The sequence below is a fragment of the Colias eurytheme genome, chromosome 27 (assembly GCF_061535395.1).
Source record: "Colias eurytheme isolate Ceu_HAF_F1 chromosome 27, ilColEury1 Martin Lab GWU primary, whole genome shotgun sequence".
In the NCBI taxonomy this organism is placed as follows: domain Eukaryota; kingdom Metazoa; phylum Arthropoda; class Insecta; order Lepidoptera; family Pieridae; genus Colias; species Colias eurytheme.
Window position 1 is genome coordinate 494,658 of NC_143006.1, and position 18,727 is coordinate 513,384.

Genomic DNA, 18,727 nt, shown 5'->3' on the forward strand with positions numbered 1-18,727 from the left:
CTAAAAGCCAAACGGAAAACTTTTTTTAAGTGATTTTATTTTTTTACGGGCCCTTGAAGTGGTGAACATACTGGGTAATTTTATCTTTCTTGGCATTTAATTCTTTTTTTCATTCCATTCGAAGATCTAACGATAGTAAATGTTACCATACTGAATTGGCCTATCTTTCAGCTTAGCAAACAAAAAAAAATCAAGCATAATTGACGTCACCATGAGTGAAAATATCATCGTACTCGGCGATAGGTGAAAAATTGAAAAAAACGTCATAACTCCGAAAATACGAAAAATCGCATAACATACATGGGGGTGATTCGGATAGCCCTCTAGGTCCTCTACCTCCCAGCTTCCGTTCATCACTACTTTTTGGGACACCCTGTAGATACAGACAGGTACACTTACACATACAAACAGATGAAAGGCACAAAAAATTAGATACGGACAGATAGGTACCACTCACGCATAAACACAAATGGGATAATGAGACATGTAGACACAGACGTAGATACAAACTTGTAGACACAGACATGTAGACTTGAAGAAAAATTTAGTAATATGTGTTTTATATCAACCAAAGGAGACTATTTTTTGTGGGCCCACCAAGACTCGGTAACGTATAGTAATAAAAAAAAACGTGTAAAAATATAAAATTATATTATGAATTTTGAAGCTTCGTTGTTCTACAAACGAAACCGGAATCATGAAATCGAATTAAAAAGCTTTATTTTGATATCATCCCTGCTGTAGTGCTGTCTAGAAACCAAGAACAATGGCCAACATTAAAATAACTGGAACGAAACGTTTTTATCGATAGAATGAAAATAAAACCAAAAAGCGAAAAAAAACTGCCTTAAACAAATCACTTTAGAAACTGTTTTTATTCCTATTTATATGGAAGAATGTGATTGATAGCGATTTTAAATCCTGTAATTAATCAAATAAAACAATTTGTTTCTACTAAGCTAAAAAAATCCGTGTAACGAAACGTTACATCTATTGGCTGCTTTGATAGACGTCAGATTCTTCCTGTCGTAGTTGTAATGTTTTTATTTCCTATTGCACGCCTCATAAGCGAAGCGTTGAGGTGGGTACTACTGTCACTTCGCGCAAAACATCTGATTTTTCAAACTTAAAATGTCTTTATGTATCATACATTGCACTTGTAAGATAATACATACACACACATATTAAGAAAAAACACTATTTTTAACGTTCATGATATTTTTGATGTCATTTTTGTTATTTAAACTAGTTAAAAAACAGTTTAAAAAAGTTCTGTCTTGGACGTCCGTGTGTCTGTATGTGCGGATCCTTTTTCTTGTTAACACGATAGCGACCGAAATACTTTACTAATCGAGTCTTTTTTTTTCTCTTACGCTTGAGTATGCTCAGGAATAGAACCCTTTCATTTTTCAGGGTCTGATTCGATGTGGTTTAATTGTTATTAAATAAACAAAAATAATAATTAATAAATATTTATTAAAAAAAATTATGAGGCGTGCACTTTTGGATTTTCCAAATTTTAATTTTAAAATGTTATTGCTACAGCTTAAGAACGTTTAATATTACAATAGAACATGAATAATAGCATAGCTGTGCAAATAGCTACCTATATCCTAATATTATGTACCTACTCCTAGTCATAAATCACGTACCTACCTACCTACTTAACTAATTATTTCTTATTTAATCAGTTTTCCCATTCGCTAAAATCGTATAAGGTCCAGAAACTTGAGGTACAAACACTTATATCACTTATTTTCTATACTATTTATAACCAAATCGGGTATCTGTGTTTGTGGTAACTTCGCTGTTTCCGATTTCCGAGCTTGGAATCGTGACAATGTATGTGATGTTTTCTAATACATATTTATTTATTCATTCATTTAAATATATTATACCCAATGATTCGGATGGGTCACACAAGACAAATCGCTCATTATCAGTTAGTTTTTATGTAGGAATGAGGTAAATGTTTGCACATCGTGTTTCTAAGGATTCCGGTTTTGTCCATGTTTTAACATGTAAAAATAATGTCACCACTGTAATCTGGGGACTTCAAGGAACAAATAAACACACATTTCTTTAATATACGCTAAGAAATTGAGGTGGGCCTATTCTCCAAACAAAAAAAATCGTCTCCTTTGTCAAAAATATCAACAACAAATTCTATGTGTTTTATGACTACTTTTTTATTATCCTTAATAACATTACCGTATTTAATTAAATAAATTAATTTAAGGAAAGCATAGTATAAATTGATAAACTACCCTCATATTAAATAAATAAAAACCTTACAGTGACGAAGACATGCAGTCGCTGGCATCACTGCTGTCTGTTAACAACAATTCGGATATAGCTGTGCTAGAAGATCTGGATGAAGACGATTACACCTTATCCGATAATTCTACTAGACAGGTGAGATATATGTTTAGTCTCGATTTTTAATATTTAGACCAAGATTTTTGGATATGTTTTTGTTTAGGACTTTTGGAAGTATTTTTTGTGTTTTAAAAGCTTAATTAGACCTTATGAAGCACTTTGGTAAACTTGGCTTAAAAAGCGTAATTTTTCATTGCATGAAATTTTGGATTATTCGAAAAAATCCTCTACGTGATCGAAATGCACATCACAATACAAATGTCATAAGCTTACTAACTATATTGGTCGTAGAAGCTGATAATAACCATACCTAAAGTGTGCACTTTAAGGAATTCTGATATAAATTCAAACTAAGGTTCCAAAGAACGTTAGTAACAACACCAAAGCCACAGAAAATGACTAGTAACTTTATATTCAACATAAAATGTCCTAATTCCTTCCAGATGCTAGACCTCCGTCAGCAAATGGAGGAAATGACTCAAAGTCTTACAAACTCAGACATAGCAGCAACCCCCAACAGTGTTCAAAGTCTGAACTTTGACAGAACCCCCACAGCCCCGCAGACCCCCTCTCCCACGACCCCCACGAACCCCTATAGCCCTATTAACCCCTATAGCCCCAATAATTCCGTACCGGAAGAAGTGGCAACCCCCAAAAATAGGCCGGAGTACTTGAGCAGTTTGACAAAGGCCATGAGGGCGGAACCCAAGTTTAGTTCGACGCCGAAAGTGGTCAATAATCAAGAGGAAAAAGTGGATAATTTGAAAGGTAAATACTAAATAGTAAATGAGTAAATAGTGCTTCTTAAGAACGTGCAATATTCTGACCTTATTTGTTAGGGTTATTACAAATAACCACGTTTTTCCATAAATACCTTGTATATGTTGCAGTCAACTGGTTATTGCTATTTGATTGAATGGCTAGTCATTCAATCAAATGTCATCGTTCATTGAATTATGACATTTAATTGAATGGCTTTGAAATGGAATTGCTTTTTACCACTTAGAAAGTATAGTAAAGTTGATGAATACGAATTTAACAAAAAATATTTTTTCCAGGTATGGTTTTCAAACCGAAAACGGTAGCAAAACGGAACCTTAAACCACTAGAACTAAAAACAAATCTCAACAACATTAGTTTGGACACGAATGACAATGAAAAAGACGACGAAAAAACCCCCGTACCACAAGATAGGTTGACTTTACCCCCCGGGGAGAAGGATAAGACACCGGTAAGTTATAATTTTTTAAATGTTGTCTCATCTATGAATAGAAAAAAATATCACACCAATTGCAACTCGAACACGGTTGACCGGATTATATTATTATTATTTTTAGAAACAATCCTTTTTTAAATTATTATAGATACACTTTGATAAAATAAATATGCATCAGATAACACTACATCATTTCACCCTTAGGAAATTACTAGTCTTATTAAGTATCTTTAAAGTCTTTGTACGAGTTCGAGTGGGATAAGTTATCAGATTGAAATTACTTAATCGTACAGTATTTAAACGCAATTTATTCAATAACTAATACTTATTTAGGCTGATATAAAAAGTAAAATATATAAAATATATTATTAACTAGCGGCCCGCCCCGGCTTTGCCCGTGGTACATATTAACGTTTTCTCTACATAAAAACCATCCTCGTACTTCAAGGAATATAATAAAAAAAGAATTATCGAAATCGGTTCAGCCGTTCTCGAGTTATGCGCTTACCAACACATTTTGCGATTCATTTTTATATATAAGATTTCTCAAAACATATTTGGGCATGCGTGCACAAGTAAAAAAAATATTCTTTATATATTTTCCAGATGGTAGACTTAGTAGAGTGGTGTAGGTCAGTGACCCGCGACTACCCTTCGTGTCAGATCAACGACCTCTCCAATAGCTTCCGGTCCGGGCTCGCCTTTTGTGCGATCATACATCACTTCCGGCCTGATCTTATGTGAGTATTTCATAAGCAAATAATGGAAAACTAGTCTTATAATTACGTTCAATAATTGTCCGTAGTTAAACTCTGCCTACGTGCGTATGAGGCAGAGTTTTTCATTGCATTAATGTTCAAAGTGAATTGTCACTTTAGTACAAAATGAAAAGAGAGGTTCGTTTGAATTAATGTTTTATGTAATATTTGTGAATAATTAAAATATGATATGTAAGTGAAAATTTACGATAAATGTAACAGTTTTAAGAACAATTTTATTTACTGTTTCAATATAAAATGCGTTATTATTATTTCGTTTTTTTATTGATTTTCCTAGTACTTGGTCATGTCCGTAGTTCTTTTTACGCTTACCTTTTCAGGTATCTATTATTACACTATTTTTAACTCCGACATCTCTTATTCTTAGAAAATCTTTTAAGCTGTTTATCATGTATTATGCGTATAGAAAACTCAATTTAAACCTGTTTATCATAATTTAAATCTATTTCTACCCCCACAGCGATTTTTCCGGGCTCCAACCGGACCAATCTGCAGAAAACGTTCGACGTGCGCTCGACGCAAGCGCACGTCTGGGGATACCGCAAGTGTTGTCCGCTAACGATGTGTGCGCTAACAACGCGCCTGATAGACTTGCTGTAAGTCTATATTATGTATCTGTGCTTTTTTTTCGATATACAGGGTGTCCCACTATTTTTATACTAAGCGCGAAAGAACTTGTAGTTTTGCATACACTGATCACGAACAAAATACTTTAAGTAGGTATTACAACAAAATTAGGTCAAAAATTTTTTGTTAAATTTTTCCTGAAAATCCATGTTTTCTTCTCTAGCTTCGCGCAGCCGGCATATACCGCTTCGCTAATATGAGCATTTTGTCTATGAAAACATAATCTTAAACGATAGCTCACGTGCGGGTGACAAAGTTGGGCGGGTTGCTTGTTATGGGGGTGTACAGTGTACACATAGAGTTTTAAGAATTTATTTATTTATTTATACTTTATTGTACATATATACCAGACAGAGAATAACAAGATAGGTACAATAATTAAAAAAATTCGTCTCGAAAAAATTCGAATTCATCTATTTGAAAAAAAATGTGTCTGGAATTTTATAAGTATTTTTTACGAACTCAGCGTATGCAAAACTATAACCTACTTTGAGCTTCGTATACCAACAGTGGGACCTGTATAACTATTTTTCCCGAAATTTACGTTATAGCAATTTTCAAAAAAATAGGGGGGAAGCTTATTCGTAGTGCCCTCTTCGGTCGAGTCTGACTTTAAACAGAGAGAGAAGCAAGATTAAAGAACCATAAATAAATGCGCAAATATATTGTTGTAGGGAAACGACTTAATTTCTTTGTTTAATTTCAGGTAATGACATATCTGTTTCAACTGCGCGCTCACTTCACGGGCAGCGAGTTGCAGGTTGAACAACTCGGTAAGTTACAAATGTATTGGAAATACAATTATTCTATGTTTACGACTTACTTTTATATCTCCTTATGTAATTAGTACATTATAACTCTTTATTACCTTCCTTAAAACAATTAAAATGTCTATCGCTCGATGAAATCGCTACTATAAATGAGTGTTCAAAGTTTCAATGTTTCTGTCATATTGTATTATTCGAAATATTTAACAAAAACTAGACAATTCACTCATCGAATATGTATGCTTTAGGAACACCTTTTATTTAATTTATGTCCATTTTTCCCAGGTAACGACGAAACGGAATCCTCCTACCTAGTGGGTAGACACGACACGGACGACAGTCTGCCCCCGGAACTATTTTCCCGGGAAGTTAGCACCCGGCGGTCCAGGAATATCATGGATAGACCACCTGTGCTGTGAGTTTTTTTTATCTAAGTAGGAGATGTATAGGAAGAAAGTTTTTCTTGTAAAACTTAGGTTATGAAACTTAGGTTGAAGACTAAAATAATCATAATAAATAATAATTAGTAGGCTGTATATTGCTTATTCTATGCAATTTTCGACAAGATTACGTAGTAGATCTTTAAGTAGATAATATACTGTTAAAAATAAAGTATTGGAAAGTAGTGAAAAATTGGTAAGAGATTTGAAAAATATTGATTAATTAAATTTAAAAAAATACATTAAAAAGAAACTTATTTTCATAAAATTCCCAACGTATTAAAGCTTTCCCATTCTATGACAATCTATACGTCCGCTATTTACCAAACGAATCGTACAATATTTTCAAATCCTTTCACATCAAGCTTTTATATCTTTAAAGTTTAAACACCATCCCAACTCGTCAAAATCAATCATTTCCTACTCCAAATCAATTAATTTTCACCAAATGGTTAACAGAAAACAAGAGTCCCAAGACTCGCGTAACTCCGTCGACCTGTCCCCGGACAAATCTCCCGGGATAAAGGACATGAAGGACATGCTGTTGCAGTCCAAGAGTATCCTGGGCAAGATGCTGTCCCCCGCCCGGGAGAGGGACAAACCGAGCGCCAAGTGGTTCGATGGGAACACTGAGGTAAGTGGTGAAATAATTCATTTTAGGGCTAATTTTTCAATCCTTGGTTAAAACTTATTCGTCGAATAACGTATGAAACTACCATTTCAAAATGTATTCTTATTGCCCGCAATTGACAGTTTACGTGACATTTTAATATTATCGTGTAATACTTTATTGGACGGATAAGTTTTAACCAGGGATTGAAAAATCGGCCCTTATTGAGCAGAATATAAAATGGACTCTGTGTATTTTAGTATGTGATTTCGCAATTTTAAACTGAAAATTATACGATGTACTTGGCACTCATTTTTTCATTATTTTCAATAACGATTTATTTCATTTAAATAAAATTAAATCTAAGTAACGTTAAATAAAATTTAAGTACAAGTGTTATTTCCTAACATAGGTTTAACTGTTAATTCATTTGAACAGATATAATATGATACATGACATAATACTGATTATATGTTATTATTTAAAGATTTTTGATTGGGTTTATTAATAATGCAGATAATAAATTTCAATATAGACAAAACTAATTATACTCTATTTAAAAGTAAAGCTTTATAAACTTAAATTATTATTTAGAAAACTAACTACACGATATATTTTTACCATCCAATATGTTAATCTATGGCTAGATCATTTTCGATGTGACTTTATTCACCAGCCCCTCCCGCGACCGGACAAGCTGATGACTCGCAAGGAGCTCACGGATCCATTTGGATCTGATGATGAAGAGGATCCGCCGCAGAATGCAACAGATAATAATAGCCGTGAGTTAATTTTTTATTTGCTCGTTTGTAATAATAAATACAAAAATAAATTTTGTGCGTGAAATTGTGGGTAGTTGTAGAAATTCGGTAGTTATGGAAATATTGATTGTATACTTATATTTTACTAGCTGCTCCCCGCGGTTTCACCCCCGTGGCTTCGCTCCTGTTGGTCGTAGCGTGATGATATATAGCCTATAACCTTCCTCGATAAATGAGCTTTCTAACACCGAAAGAATTTTTTAAATCGGACCAGTAGTTCTCGAGATTAGCGCGTTCAAACAAACAAACAAACAAACAAACAAACAAACAAACAAACTCTTCAGCTTTATAATATTAGTATAGATGGTTCTTACTTCAATGTTTTTGAATTATCTACTTTCCGGTGTATGCTCAATTGCACTGAGTGTGCTTTATTTTAATAAAAAATGAATTTCTTTTCGTAACACTTTAAGGCTTATTTGCTTATTTACATAAATATATAAATTAAAATCGGCCAGTCGAAATATGAACGTCTCATATAGTGAATGTCGAAATCGATGATGACTGCATACCATTTTAGATATAAGTAGTGATGAAACATACATTCAATAAATTCTAAATTTATATGATACAGAAACAGTGATATATATGTACTAAAATATACCCATTTATTATATCACTTTAACAGCAAAAACAGAACAAAAACTGAGCATCGAACCGGCGACCACAGACCCTCTGAACGTGATCCAACTTCAAGAGAAGGACAAACAGACACCACCGTCCCCAGAACTGCCGAAACCAACACCGGTATGTTAAACTATTATTTATTTATGTTTTTTTTCGCTTGTTTGTTTGTTTTTACCCCCCCCCCTACCTCTAGATAATCGATAGTTAAAAATTTAGTTTTTTCATATTTCAAGTCTAAGTTCCCCCGATTTTTTGTGACATAATTTTTCATTATGGGTCTTGAGTAGGGTTTGGGAATTCTCGACAATTTCAACGTCCCGGGACACGAGACAGGCTACGATCAAAGTCCCGGGACTTCCCGGGACTTCGAGACTTTTTTTAATTTTAAAATTTGAGCTTTGATTTCTGGTGAAACGTATTAATAAAAAGGGATTTTTTTTAAATCAACATTAATTATCGGTTAAATCAACATTTATTAAACATAAAATATAATCACAATAGTTATAACTTTAATATGTCAAATAATTGGTATGTTTATTCCTATAATCACAGATTAACTTTTAATTTAAAACAATTATTAAATATTATTATAATAAAAGAAACTTAGTAACAATCATACTAACTTTAATATCATGTCATAATCATATTAATCATAATTTGGTAATTTTTATAATCACAGACTTTTGAATCAGTCTTTCAAATTATTAATCAGTTAAAAAAAATAAAATTACTTTGATTTTATAAAATAGGCTTTTAAAAAAATCAGAGCATTAACAGCTTTGTCCGACTATCTGCTTCTGATTTTTGTAATAACGCCACCGGACAAGGAAAACACTCTCTCATTTTCAACAGAAGTCGGTTTAATTGAGTTTAAGGCTTTATAAAGTAGTTCTAAATTTTATGTATGAAGTATGTAGACCAAGTAATTATTCATTACAGTAACAGATGGCGCTAGCTAGGCTCATGCAATGCTTTGAAAATAAAAATTAATACAATATATACGACTATCGTGTCTCGTCTCGAGTCTCGACCCAAAAGTCCCGGGACACGAGACAACGAAATTTACAAAAAGTCCCGGGACTTCGAGACACGAGACGTCCCGGGACCCAAACCCTAGTCTTGAGCTATTTTCACATTGTTGAGAGGAAAATTTGTGACGGTATTTTTTTTTACAGTTTTCATATTGATTTAAATTAGATTATCTACTACAATGTTAATTTTACAAGGAAAAAATGTTTAGTTGTTATAAAACTATTAAATTAATGTACTTTTTTCAATGACCATTACGTCGTATTACGATGCCATACATAATAAACATTAATTTATTTCCTTGATTAATATACAAACTTGAACTACTATATTGTCACATATTTTATTATAAAAACTAAACAACATTTGATGTAAAATAGCTCAAAACTCAGCTACATTTAAAACAAAATTACATAACAACTCATCTAGACTAAACCATATTCATTTGTTCCATCCCCCAAACCATATCGGCTTTGTGTGATCGCTTCCCATTGGACGGACGAAACGCTACACACCTGATTGGCTAATACAAAACGAAATAACGCTTTCCGATTGGTCGAACCGTCGAACCGCTTGTGTGTGATTGGCCAGCAATTGTTGTCGCGTCACGATGAATTGAAAGAGAAAGCGAGACAGCTGCTAGAAGCGACTAAAAGAGAGGCGAGGGAAAAGGATAGAGCTAGGCGGAGTTCTAAGGAGAGAGAGGGACAGGTGAACGGCAAGATTGACAGTCCTAAGAAGGTAAGTTGCTTTGTGAAGGGTTGATGTTTTGTGTTGTGAAAAAATGAGGAATTGAAATAAAAAGGGCGCGAAAAAGTGTGGGGTTGTTTTAAGCTTGCAAACGTTTTTGGGAAAATGTATCATCAGGTCATGTGGTTAGACTATAAAACAAATATGTTTTGTAAAAAAAAATAAGATAGTATATAGAAATGAAAAGGAAAATGAAATTGTTTTTCATTTGCAAAGTTTTTGGAACAATGTATCATCAAGTCATGTGGTCAAACTATTCTAAAATATTGGTAATTTTTTAATTTTTATGGGTATGTTAGTATATTGGTGATGAATTACGATAAAAATTAGGAATAAACTTATATGCTCTCTAAAAAGCCTTGGAACCTAGTCCAAACTGTATTTAAAAAAAATAATTAAACTTTGTATTATTAAATAATAATTAAAATTATATTTCTTTAGGGAATGACGGAGGAAGAGAGACAGGTTATGTTGCGTGAGCGAGCAAGGAAATTGATAGCAGACGCACGTGCGGGTATCGTCAGGTGAGATTACTATATTTTTTGTTTCATATGTACTTTTCCTATAGATATTTGATAACTGTATGTATTTGGGTTATATATTGAAACGTCTAGGTAAAAGTAATTGTAAAAATAATATTACCGTCTGGAAGGAAAGAGACAGATTATTAATGTATTTGGTATCATATTTATCACTCATATGTCATTCTTTAATAAAAAGAGCGTGTGTGCCGAGCACACGTGTCAGAAGTGAAACTTCTTTGACAATATTTAAAGATAAGACAAAATCGTCGCTTTACATGGAGTAAAGAAAAAAGTAAAAGAACGTGACGGTATTGCCATGACGCGATCTTGAAATTTTACTCTCAACACGTCTAAAGAAGTTTCACTGCTAAACTTTATTTCCACATTATGTATTTATTAATATTTGTCTTAATAATTTCAGTCCCACATCCCCCCTCTCCCCGTCGCGTGTGCGCAACTCGGGCACGGTGGAAATAATCAGCAAACATTCTGTCATGGAGGAATTAGCCGCTGGTGAGACACCTTTATATTATACTTAAACACTATTCATATTTCGAATATTTTTAACTAGCTGCTCCGCGCGGTTTCACCCCCGTGGCTCCACTCCTGTTGGTCGTAGCGCGTTGATATATAGCATATAACCTTCCTCGATAAATGGGCTATCTAACACCGAATTAATTTTTCAAATCGTACCAGTAGTTCCCGAGATTAGCGCGTTCAAACAAACAAACAAACTCTTCAGCTTTATAATATTAGTACAGATTTCATAGAAGAAATTAAAAAATGTTTTTCTTTTTCGATTTTTACGAAGTTAGCATATTGTTTTTGATCATAAAATAAATGGTTTATATGTATTATGCTTAAACTTCTAGCGGGATTCGCAGTAGTTTTGGATCTACATATACTAGCGGTCCGCCCCGGCTTCGCCCGTGGTACCTACATGTTTAAACTATCCTATCTCTCAAGTTGGATCGAACTGCACATGATGTGCGAATTTTATTATAATCGGTTAAATGGTTTAGGAGTCCATTGAGGACAAACATTGTGACACGAGATTTATATATATTAAGATGACGAAGCGCAGCAATATCCCCATACTAGCACCTAGTAAGCGCGTATCGCAATATTTATGATATTTTATAATAGGGAAATAACACTGTGTCAAGCTTCTTTGATAATGGTAAATTGAAAGCACGACACTATTAATTAAAAGGCTTATTACACTACGCGGTATTCAGACAGTCTTACTAAGATTTAGCATAATGTAATAAGAGTTAGCAAGTTAGCCTGTCTAATTAGACCGACCGAATGGGTTCGACCATGCTTACTTGCTTGCTTGCTGAATACCGCGTAGTGTAATAAGACTTAGCACGCTTAGACCGTTCAGTCAGCGCGCGGCAGCCGCAGAGCAAAGTCGCTCGTATGTTTTGGTTTTAGGTCTGGATAGGAGTTGCCCGTTGCCAGGAATCTTAAAGTAACTACCAATCTTTGTTTAGCACTGACACTTTGTCTAAGAATCGTATCTTTTTTTTTAATATACGGAGTAACTAATTTCAAAAGACATTCAAACTCGGCAACTCCTACTCTAAGGTAGGATAGGTACTTACGGTAGCTACTTAAGTCACATGGTTCCAGAACACTCAGTATTTGCATATTTGATAATTTTTCTCGTAAAAGTAAATACTCTTTCACCCATATTTTTCTTTTCTTTTTTGTATTTAAATTAATAGATGCGGCAAGAGCTATGGCGATTTTCTGGTGCTTTGAAAGTTTTCCCATCGCGCGACAACCGTCACCGACTACGTACGCCTTGCAAATGAGTTAGCATGCGATATTCAGCACAGTGTAATAGCGAGCTTGTCTAGTTAGATTTTAAGACAGTCTTAGTAAGACTGTTTGAATACCGCGTAGTGTAATAAGCCTTTAATATTGTGACACCGTGTATCGGTGGTAAATGGATAAAATATGTCATGGCGATTTGAAAGTGCTTCTATAAGAAGTCTAAATCCATACTAATATTATAAATGCGAAAGTAACTCTGTCTGTCTGTCTGTTACTCAATCACGCCTAAACTACTGAACCAATTTTCATGAAATTTGGTATGTCCTTTCTCGGGTATCAAAATAGATATTTTGAGATACCCGAGAAAGGACATAGGCTACTTTTTATCCCGGGAACATGAGGCAATCCCGTAAATCCCACGAGAACGGGAACTATGCAGGTTTTTCTTTGACTGCGCGGGCGAAACCGCGGGCGGTAAGGTAGTGAATAAATAAATGTTTGAGTTCGTCTTTTGTTGATCTAATTGTATTTTGTACACATTAGCGGGTGGTATGGAGCACTTGGACAGCATAGTGAACAGAGAGTCAGCGCCTTCGAGTCCCGGCTCGAGGAAGAGCAACCCTAGTCCCGATAGATCTGGTAATATTTTATAATATTTACTGATATAATAAATGCAAAAGTGTTTTTTTGTTTCTCTTTCATTCATTTTAATGGTACTGTTTGAAAGTTATATTTAAATCACTATAGTAGAGCCAATTTAATAGGCAACATTTGACGTCTATCAATTTTATCTTCATAGGGTGGTAAACTGCTTAAAAACATCGATTAAAGTGAATTAATCGATACGGACTTGAAACATTTGTCAATCGAACTTGAAACACATGTCAATAATTTATGATAATTTTTATTCCCAAGTAATCAATGCATTCGATTCTAGATGTCAGATTTCGATTTTTAGAGTAACGTCTCTGGTATTTAAAAAGAAAAAAGGTTTATTGACACAAAATTGTAGCGACGTCAGTTCTTTAAATCAGAAATTGTTCATTATGTTTAGAATGGTTTATCAGTAAAATCAAGTCCTAAAATTACTTCTATCGGTCATTATTATTATAAATATGTAATCGTAATTGAAAAAAGTTAAACAAATGTGCAGTTCTAACAAAACGAAATATCATGTTATTCTATGTTGTCGTTACTAGGTTACGTTGTTGAATTTTGTTGAACTGTCAAATGTTGCCTATTAAAATGGCTCTACAATACATAGTATAAAACAAAGTCGCTTTCTCTGTCCCTGTCCCTATGTCCTTATGTCCTTATGTCCCTTTGTATGCTTAAATCTTTAAAACTACGCAACGGAATTTGATGCGTTTTTTTTAATAGATAGAGTGATCCAAGAGGAAGGTTTTAGTATATAATTTATTAGGTTTTAGATAAAACCTAAAGTAAGTAGTAAGGTAAGCTAGTATCTTCATATTATGATGCGTTAATTTAATCTATTTTAAAAATAAACCGGGTTGATAACCGTATTACTAGGAGTATGGAAAAATTAAATGATCCTACAATTTTATCACTTTTTAATGCAACTTATTTAAAACAAACTTATATGCGTGCGTTTACGTCATAAGAAATTTCATCCATCACGTGACACGCGAAAGGGCCCAAAAAACATACCTTCAAGCTATTTATCCTCCTGTAATTCTGAAATATTTGTCTCCAATAATGAAATATTATTTTCTTTTCCCTATTTCACCTATAAAGTGAAGTCCCATGTCCCCAAGTGGGGTAAGGCGCAGATGCATTATACATCTGTTTCACTGAACGATCTTCTTTAGGGACAAGTAGGTGATCAGCCTTCTGTGTCCTACCAGACCGAGACATTTTTTTTTCTTCGTCTCCACCGGGAATCGAACCCAGGACCCCTTGGTGCTACGCTCACGCGTCAACTACTGTACCATGGAGGCGGTCAATTTTACCGGTAACGGTATTTCTATACTCTATACTAATATTATAAAGAGGAAAGGTTTGTATGTATGTAGGTATGTATGTATGTATGGTTTTCACGCATAAACTACTGGACCGATTTTGATGAAATTTGGCACAGATAGTCTTTAGACACTGAGAAAGAACATAGACTACCTTTTAATGCGAAATATGTACCACGGGCGAAGCCGGGGCGGAACGCTTGTCACCTATAATTCTAATATTTTTCCCCAGAGAGAGAAAACCCAAAGAGCAGGAGTGTATCCCCACAGGATGTACACAGATCTCCTCTACACTCCTTCACTGCGCTTGTGGATAGATTGTCACCGGATTTGAATGCTGAGGAGCCTCAGGTAATGTGTTGTTATTGTTGTTATCAGAGTCGTCTTTATTGTTATTATTATATATCCATACTAAAATTATAAATGCGAAAGTAACCCTGTCTGTCTGTCTGTTACTCAATCACGCCTAAACTGAACCAATTTTCATGAAATTTGGTATGGAGATATTTTGATACCCGAGAAAGGACATAGGCTACTTTTTATCCTGGGAAAATGACGCAATCCCGGAAATTCCACGGGAACGCGAACTATGCGGGTTTTTCTTTGACTGCGCGGGCGAAGCCGCGGGCGGAAAGCTAGTTCGTAATATAATCATCGTGGTTGTCATTTTCGTATATTTTGTCACTGCAAAGATGCAAAATGGATTTTCGATGTGATTTGTTATAGTCATATCGAAAATCAGTGATTTATCAGTAACTTACCAATTTACATAAAAATTTCAATTGAAAATCCAAATTCAAATACCCCTAAATAATAATGTACAAAACAACAAATCTTTAACCAGCAGAACAAAGAAGGCTACAGCACGTACATAGCGAGCGAGTTGGAAGCGTTAGAGAGAGAACAGAAGAGTGTGGATGAGAAAGCGGCCGCGCTAGAGAAGCAGCTGAGAAGAGTCATGGATAGAGCTGATAATACTGAGGTGAGATCTATAAATCTTCTCCCGACAGCAGAACAAAGAAGGCTACAACACGGATAAAACAGAATTTAAAACTGTGTTAGATGGTTATTTCTGTGATAGAAATTTAGGGGTTTGTAACAGGATTTATTTGTTAGCAGACGGGACAATTGACCAGTTTTTTTTTTTTAATTTTTAGCATGTGTTTTAAAGACGCATGCATTATTTATATTTCTTTGAAAAAATTGTGTTCTAAAGTCGATGCATCAGTCGGTTTAGAAATCATTATATCCTTAAATCTTTTAACGCGATTAAAATGTAATGAACATTATGCCAAAAACAATATACATTCACATTCACACAAAAACAATATCAACGACGTAAATTAGAAACAAATCTGGACCCAGAAGAGATCCTTGTAGAACACCGACACGTTAATTCTTCAAATATCTTAACAAAATTGAAAATTTACAGAATAAATGGCGAATAGTTTTTGTATCGTGCGTTCGCCGTCCTTATAATCCGGTATACGTTTTATTTTAATGATAAATTATTAGTTTTGAATCAATGAGTAGTTGAATTTAAATGTAATCAATAGTGCATTTGAAATTAGTTAATACATAGACAAACAACTATAACGGTAACTCTAAAAATAAATTATTATTTATTCAAATAGAGAAATTATTTTTTTCTTGTATCCTTGTTATTTATTAGTTTTATTATAGTCTTAAAATAAAAATTTGATCAGTTAAGTAAGCAAGTAGTTTATGGTTTAAATTTAGTTGATCTTCAATATTTACATTCTTCAATGGTAGCAATGATAATGTGAATAATATTGTGTTTAAAATATATTAGTTACAACATAATATGCTTTTTCAAATACTTAATACCTACTTGGTTCAAATAACGGATAAAAGATCTTACTCGTATTTGTCTTTCAGCTAAATAAGAGTACATAATTATTGCTCTGTACTTAATAATATTTTTATTTCAGGAGGAGGACCGCCTTATGTCACAGTGGTTCAATCTCGTCAACAAGAAGAATGCATTATTGCGTAGACAAATGCAACTCAACATACTGTAAGTCAATTTATTAGTTAGTTTCAAAAGTACACAACAAAACTAGACTCACGAAATCGTTAAAATGTGTCCGATTGAGAACTCTGCCTTCGCATATATTGGGCAGAGTTTTGTAATGGTATTGTAATGGACTTTGAACCTTATTACTAGTAAAATTAAGTGCTAATTTCAATGCATGTTTTATACAACGCCGCGGCCGCTTGGAGATTTTTTGACGATCTTTTAATAGGTGAATGTCAAGTCTAGTTTTTTTTATAGTAAGACAATGTAAACTGGCCTAAACCTTATATTTTGGCTACGTTACCTCCGGACATTCTGAATCTGAGTGAACCGATTTTGATGATACTTTTTTCTTTTAAAACTAGCTTTCCGCCTGCTCGTATTTAAATTTCATTTAGGTCTGTCATTTTTAAGGATTTTTTTTGTTAAAAATTTTCGACCAATCTTCTTATACATTTTTGACATTTTTTATAGGTTTTCGACATGGGGACTTTACGTAACAATCTTTATATATAAAAATGAATCGCAAAATGTGTTGGTAAGCGCATAACTCGAGAACGGCTGAACCGATTACAATAATTCTTTTTTTATTATATTCCTTGAAGTACGAGGATGGTTCTTATGTAGAGAAAGCGTAAACATGTACCACGGGCGATGCCGGGGCGGACCGCTAGTTTTTTTATAAAAATTCCATGATAGTAATTCAACAAAATACACACCTAACTAGTTACTACTTATAAATATATTTCGCAGTGAACAAGAAGAGGATTTGAGCAGGAGATGCGAATTATTAGCGCGGGAATTACGACTTTCCCTCGGGGTAGAGGAGTGGAGGAAAACTCCCGGACAAAAGAGACGGGAGATATTGCTGTTGCAGGTGATTTATCTTAATATATATAAATCTCGTGTCACAATGTTTGTCCTCAATGGACTCCTAAACCACTTAACCGATTATAATAAAATTCGCACACCATGTGCAGTTCGATCCAACTTGAGAGATAGGATAGTTTAAAAATGTAGGTACCACGGGCGAAGCCGGGGCGGACCGCTAGTTTATTTATATTTTACTAGCTGCGCTCCGCGGATTCACCCGCGTGGCTCCGCTCCTGTTGGTATTAGCGTGATTATATATAGCCTATAGCCTTCCTCAATAAATGGGCTATCTAACACAGAAATAATTTTTCAAATCGGAGCAGTAGTTCCTGAGATTAGCGCGTTCAAACAAACTCTTCAGCTTTATAATATAGATTTGTTGAAGTGAAACTTCTTTAGGCGCGTTGAGAGTAAAATTTCAAGGTCGCGTCATGGCAATACCGTCACGTCATGGAGTAAGGTGACGATTTTTGTTATCTTTGAATCTGGCCAAAAAAGTTTCAGTTATGCATAGAAAATGTGCTCAAACTCAGTTTGAATTTTACGAAAAAATCTCACTACAGTACTTGTTATAATTGTTTTTTGTTATTTCAGGAATTATTATCTGCTGTAAATGAGAGAGATCGACTTGTACAAGAGATGGACGAACAAGAGAAAGCGTAAGTTTTAAATCGATGTATTTGATATAGATGTAGACAGACATACATTTAGTTTATTTATTATTAGTACTGAAAAATTTAATGTTTGTACTGAAAATAATATTTTATCTTTGTTTATGAAAACAGGATAGCAGAAGATGACGAAATTCAACGAAATCTCAGCAACGTCGAGATACAAAGGAAAAACAACTGTATACTACAGTAGATAAGGACTATATTACTACAAATAGATCACGCTTTGCTTTTTTTCATCCAAAAATATTAATCTCCAAATATAACTTGATATAGCAGAAAAGAGAAACTTTATAAGTCACATTTTTTTTGTTATATTTTTTTTATTAAAGTTCAAAAATTTAACGGATTAAAACTCTCGTTTGACTCATTGTGAAATAATTTGAATGCTTTTGAAATAAAAAACTTTTAATTCTTACTCGTACTTCCTTTATTTATTACGCGAGTGTTTTAATGTAAATTAAATTAAAATGAATTAATTGTTTTATATTCACTTTAATGGTGTGATGATGTGTTCAATTGGTGTTCAAATATCATACGATGTATTTCTATTGAATAAAAACTAATGAAATATGTAATTCTCTAAAAAAAGGGGTCGTTAAAAAACTCAAATTATCAGTTGACTTATATAGTTTTTATTTTTATGGCTATAGGTATGTAAAAATGAAATTATTGCACGACAAACTCGTATATCATACCAAATATATTTAAATTCTGTCACTAAAGTTTCGAAAAGATGACTTCTCATTAGTTACTATATTTATTTAATTTTACTATTAAATTATTATGTTTTAACATATAAATAAACTCGT

At 33.8% G+C, this 18,727-nt stretch overlaps 1 protein-coding gene across 1 annotated transcript in view; it reads left to right on the top strand.

The window, feature by feature from the left end:
• Ehbp1 (Eps15 homology domain containing protein-binding protein 1) overlaps positions 1-18,281 on the top strand; it is a 30,207-nt gene extending 11,926 nt beyond the window's left edge. The window contains exons 7-26 of the mRNA XM_090117139.1: positions 2,298-2,415; positions 2,823-3,147; positions 3,438-3,610; positions 4,202-4,335; positions 4,835-4,970; positions 5,708-5,774; positions 6,054-6,183; positions 6,668-6,842; positions 7,495-7,600; positions 8,268-8,386; positions 9,887-10,036; positions 10,487-10,569; positions 10,991-11,082; positions 12,895-12,990; positions 14,566-14,684; positions 15,181-15,315; positions 16,286-16,371; positions 17,125-17,248; positions 17,839-17,903; positions 18,030-18,281. Coding sequence (XP_089973265.1) covers positions 2,298-2,415; positions 2,823-3,147; positions 3,438-3,610; positions 4,202-4,335; positions 4,835-4,970; positions 5,708-5,774; positions 6,054-6,183; positions 6,668-6,842; positions 7,495-7,600; positions 8,268-8,386; positions 9,887-10,036; positions 10,487-10,569; positions 10,991-11,082; positions 12,895-12,990; positions 14,566-14,684; positions 15,181-15,315; positions 16,286-16,371; positions 17,125-17,248; positions 17,839-17,903; positions 18,030-18,108 — 2,512 coding nt within the window. The 3' untranslated portion in view covers positions 18,109-18,281. The remainder of the gene's footprint in view (positions 1-2,297; positions 2,416-2,822; positions 3,148-3,437; positions 3,611-4,201; positions 4,336-4,834; positions 4,971-5,707; positions 5,775-6,053; positions 6,184-6,667; positions 6,843-7,494; positions 7,601-8,267; positions 8,387-9,886; positions 10,037-10,486; positions 10,570-10,990; positions 11,083-12,894; positions 12,991-14,565; positions 14,685-15,180; positions 15,316-16,285; positions 16,372-17,124; positions 17,249-17,838; positions 17,904-18,029) is intronic.
• Positions 18,282-18,727: the final 446 nt, after the last annotated feature.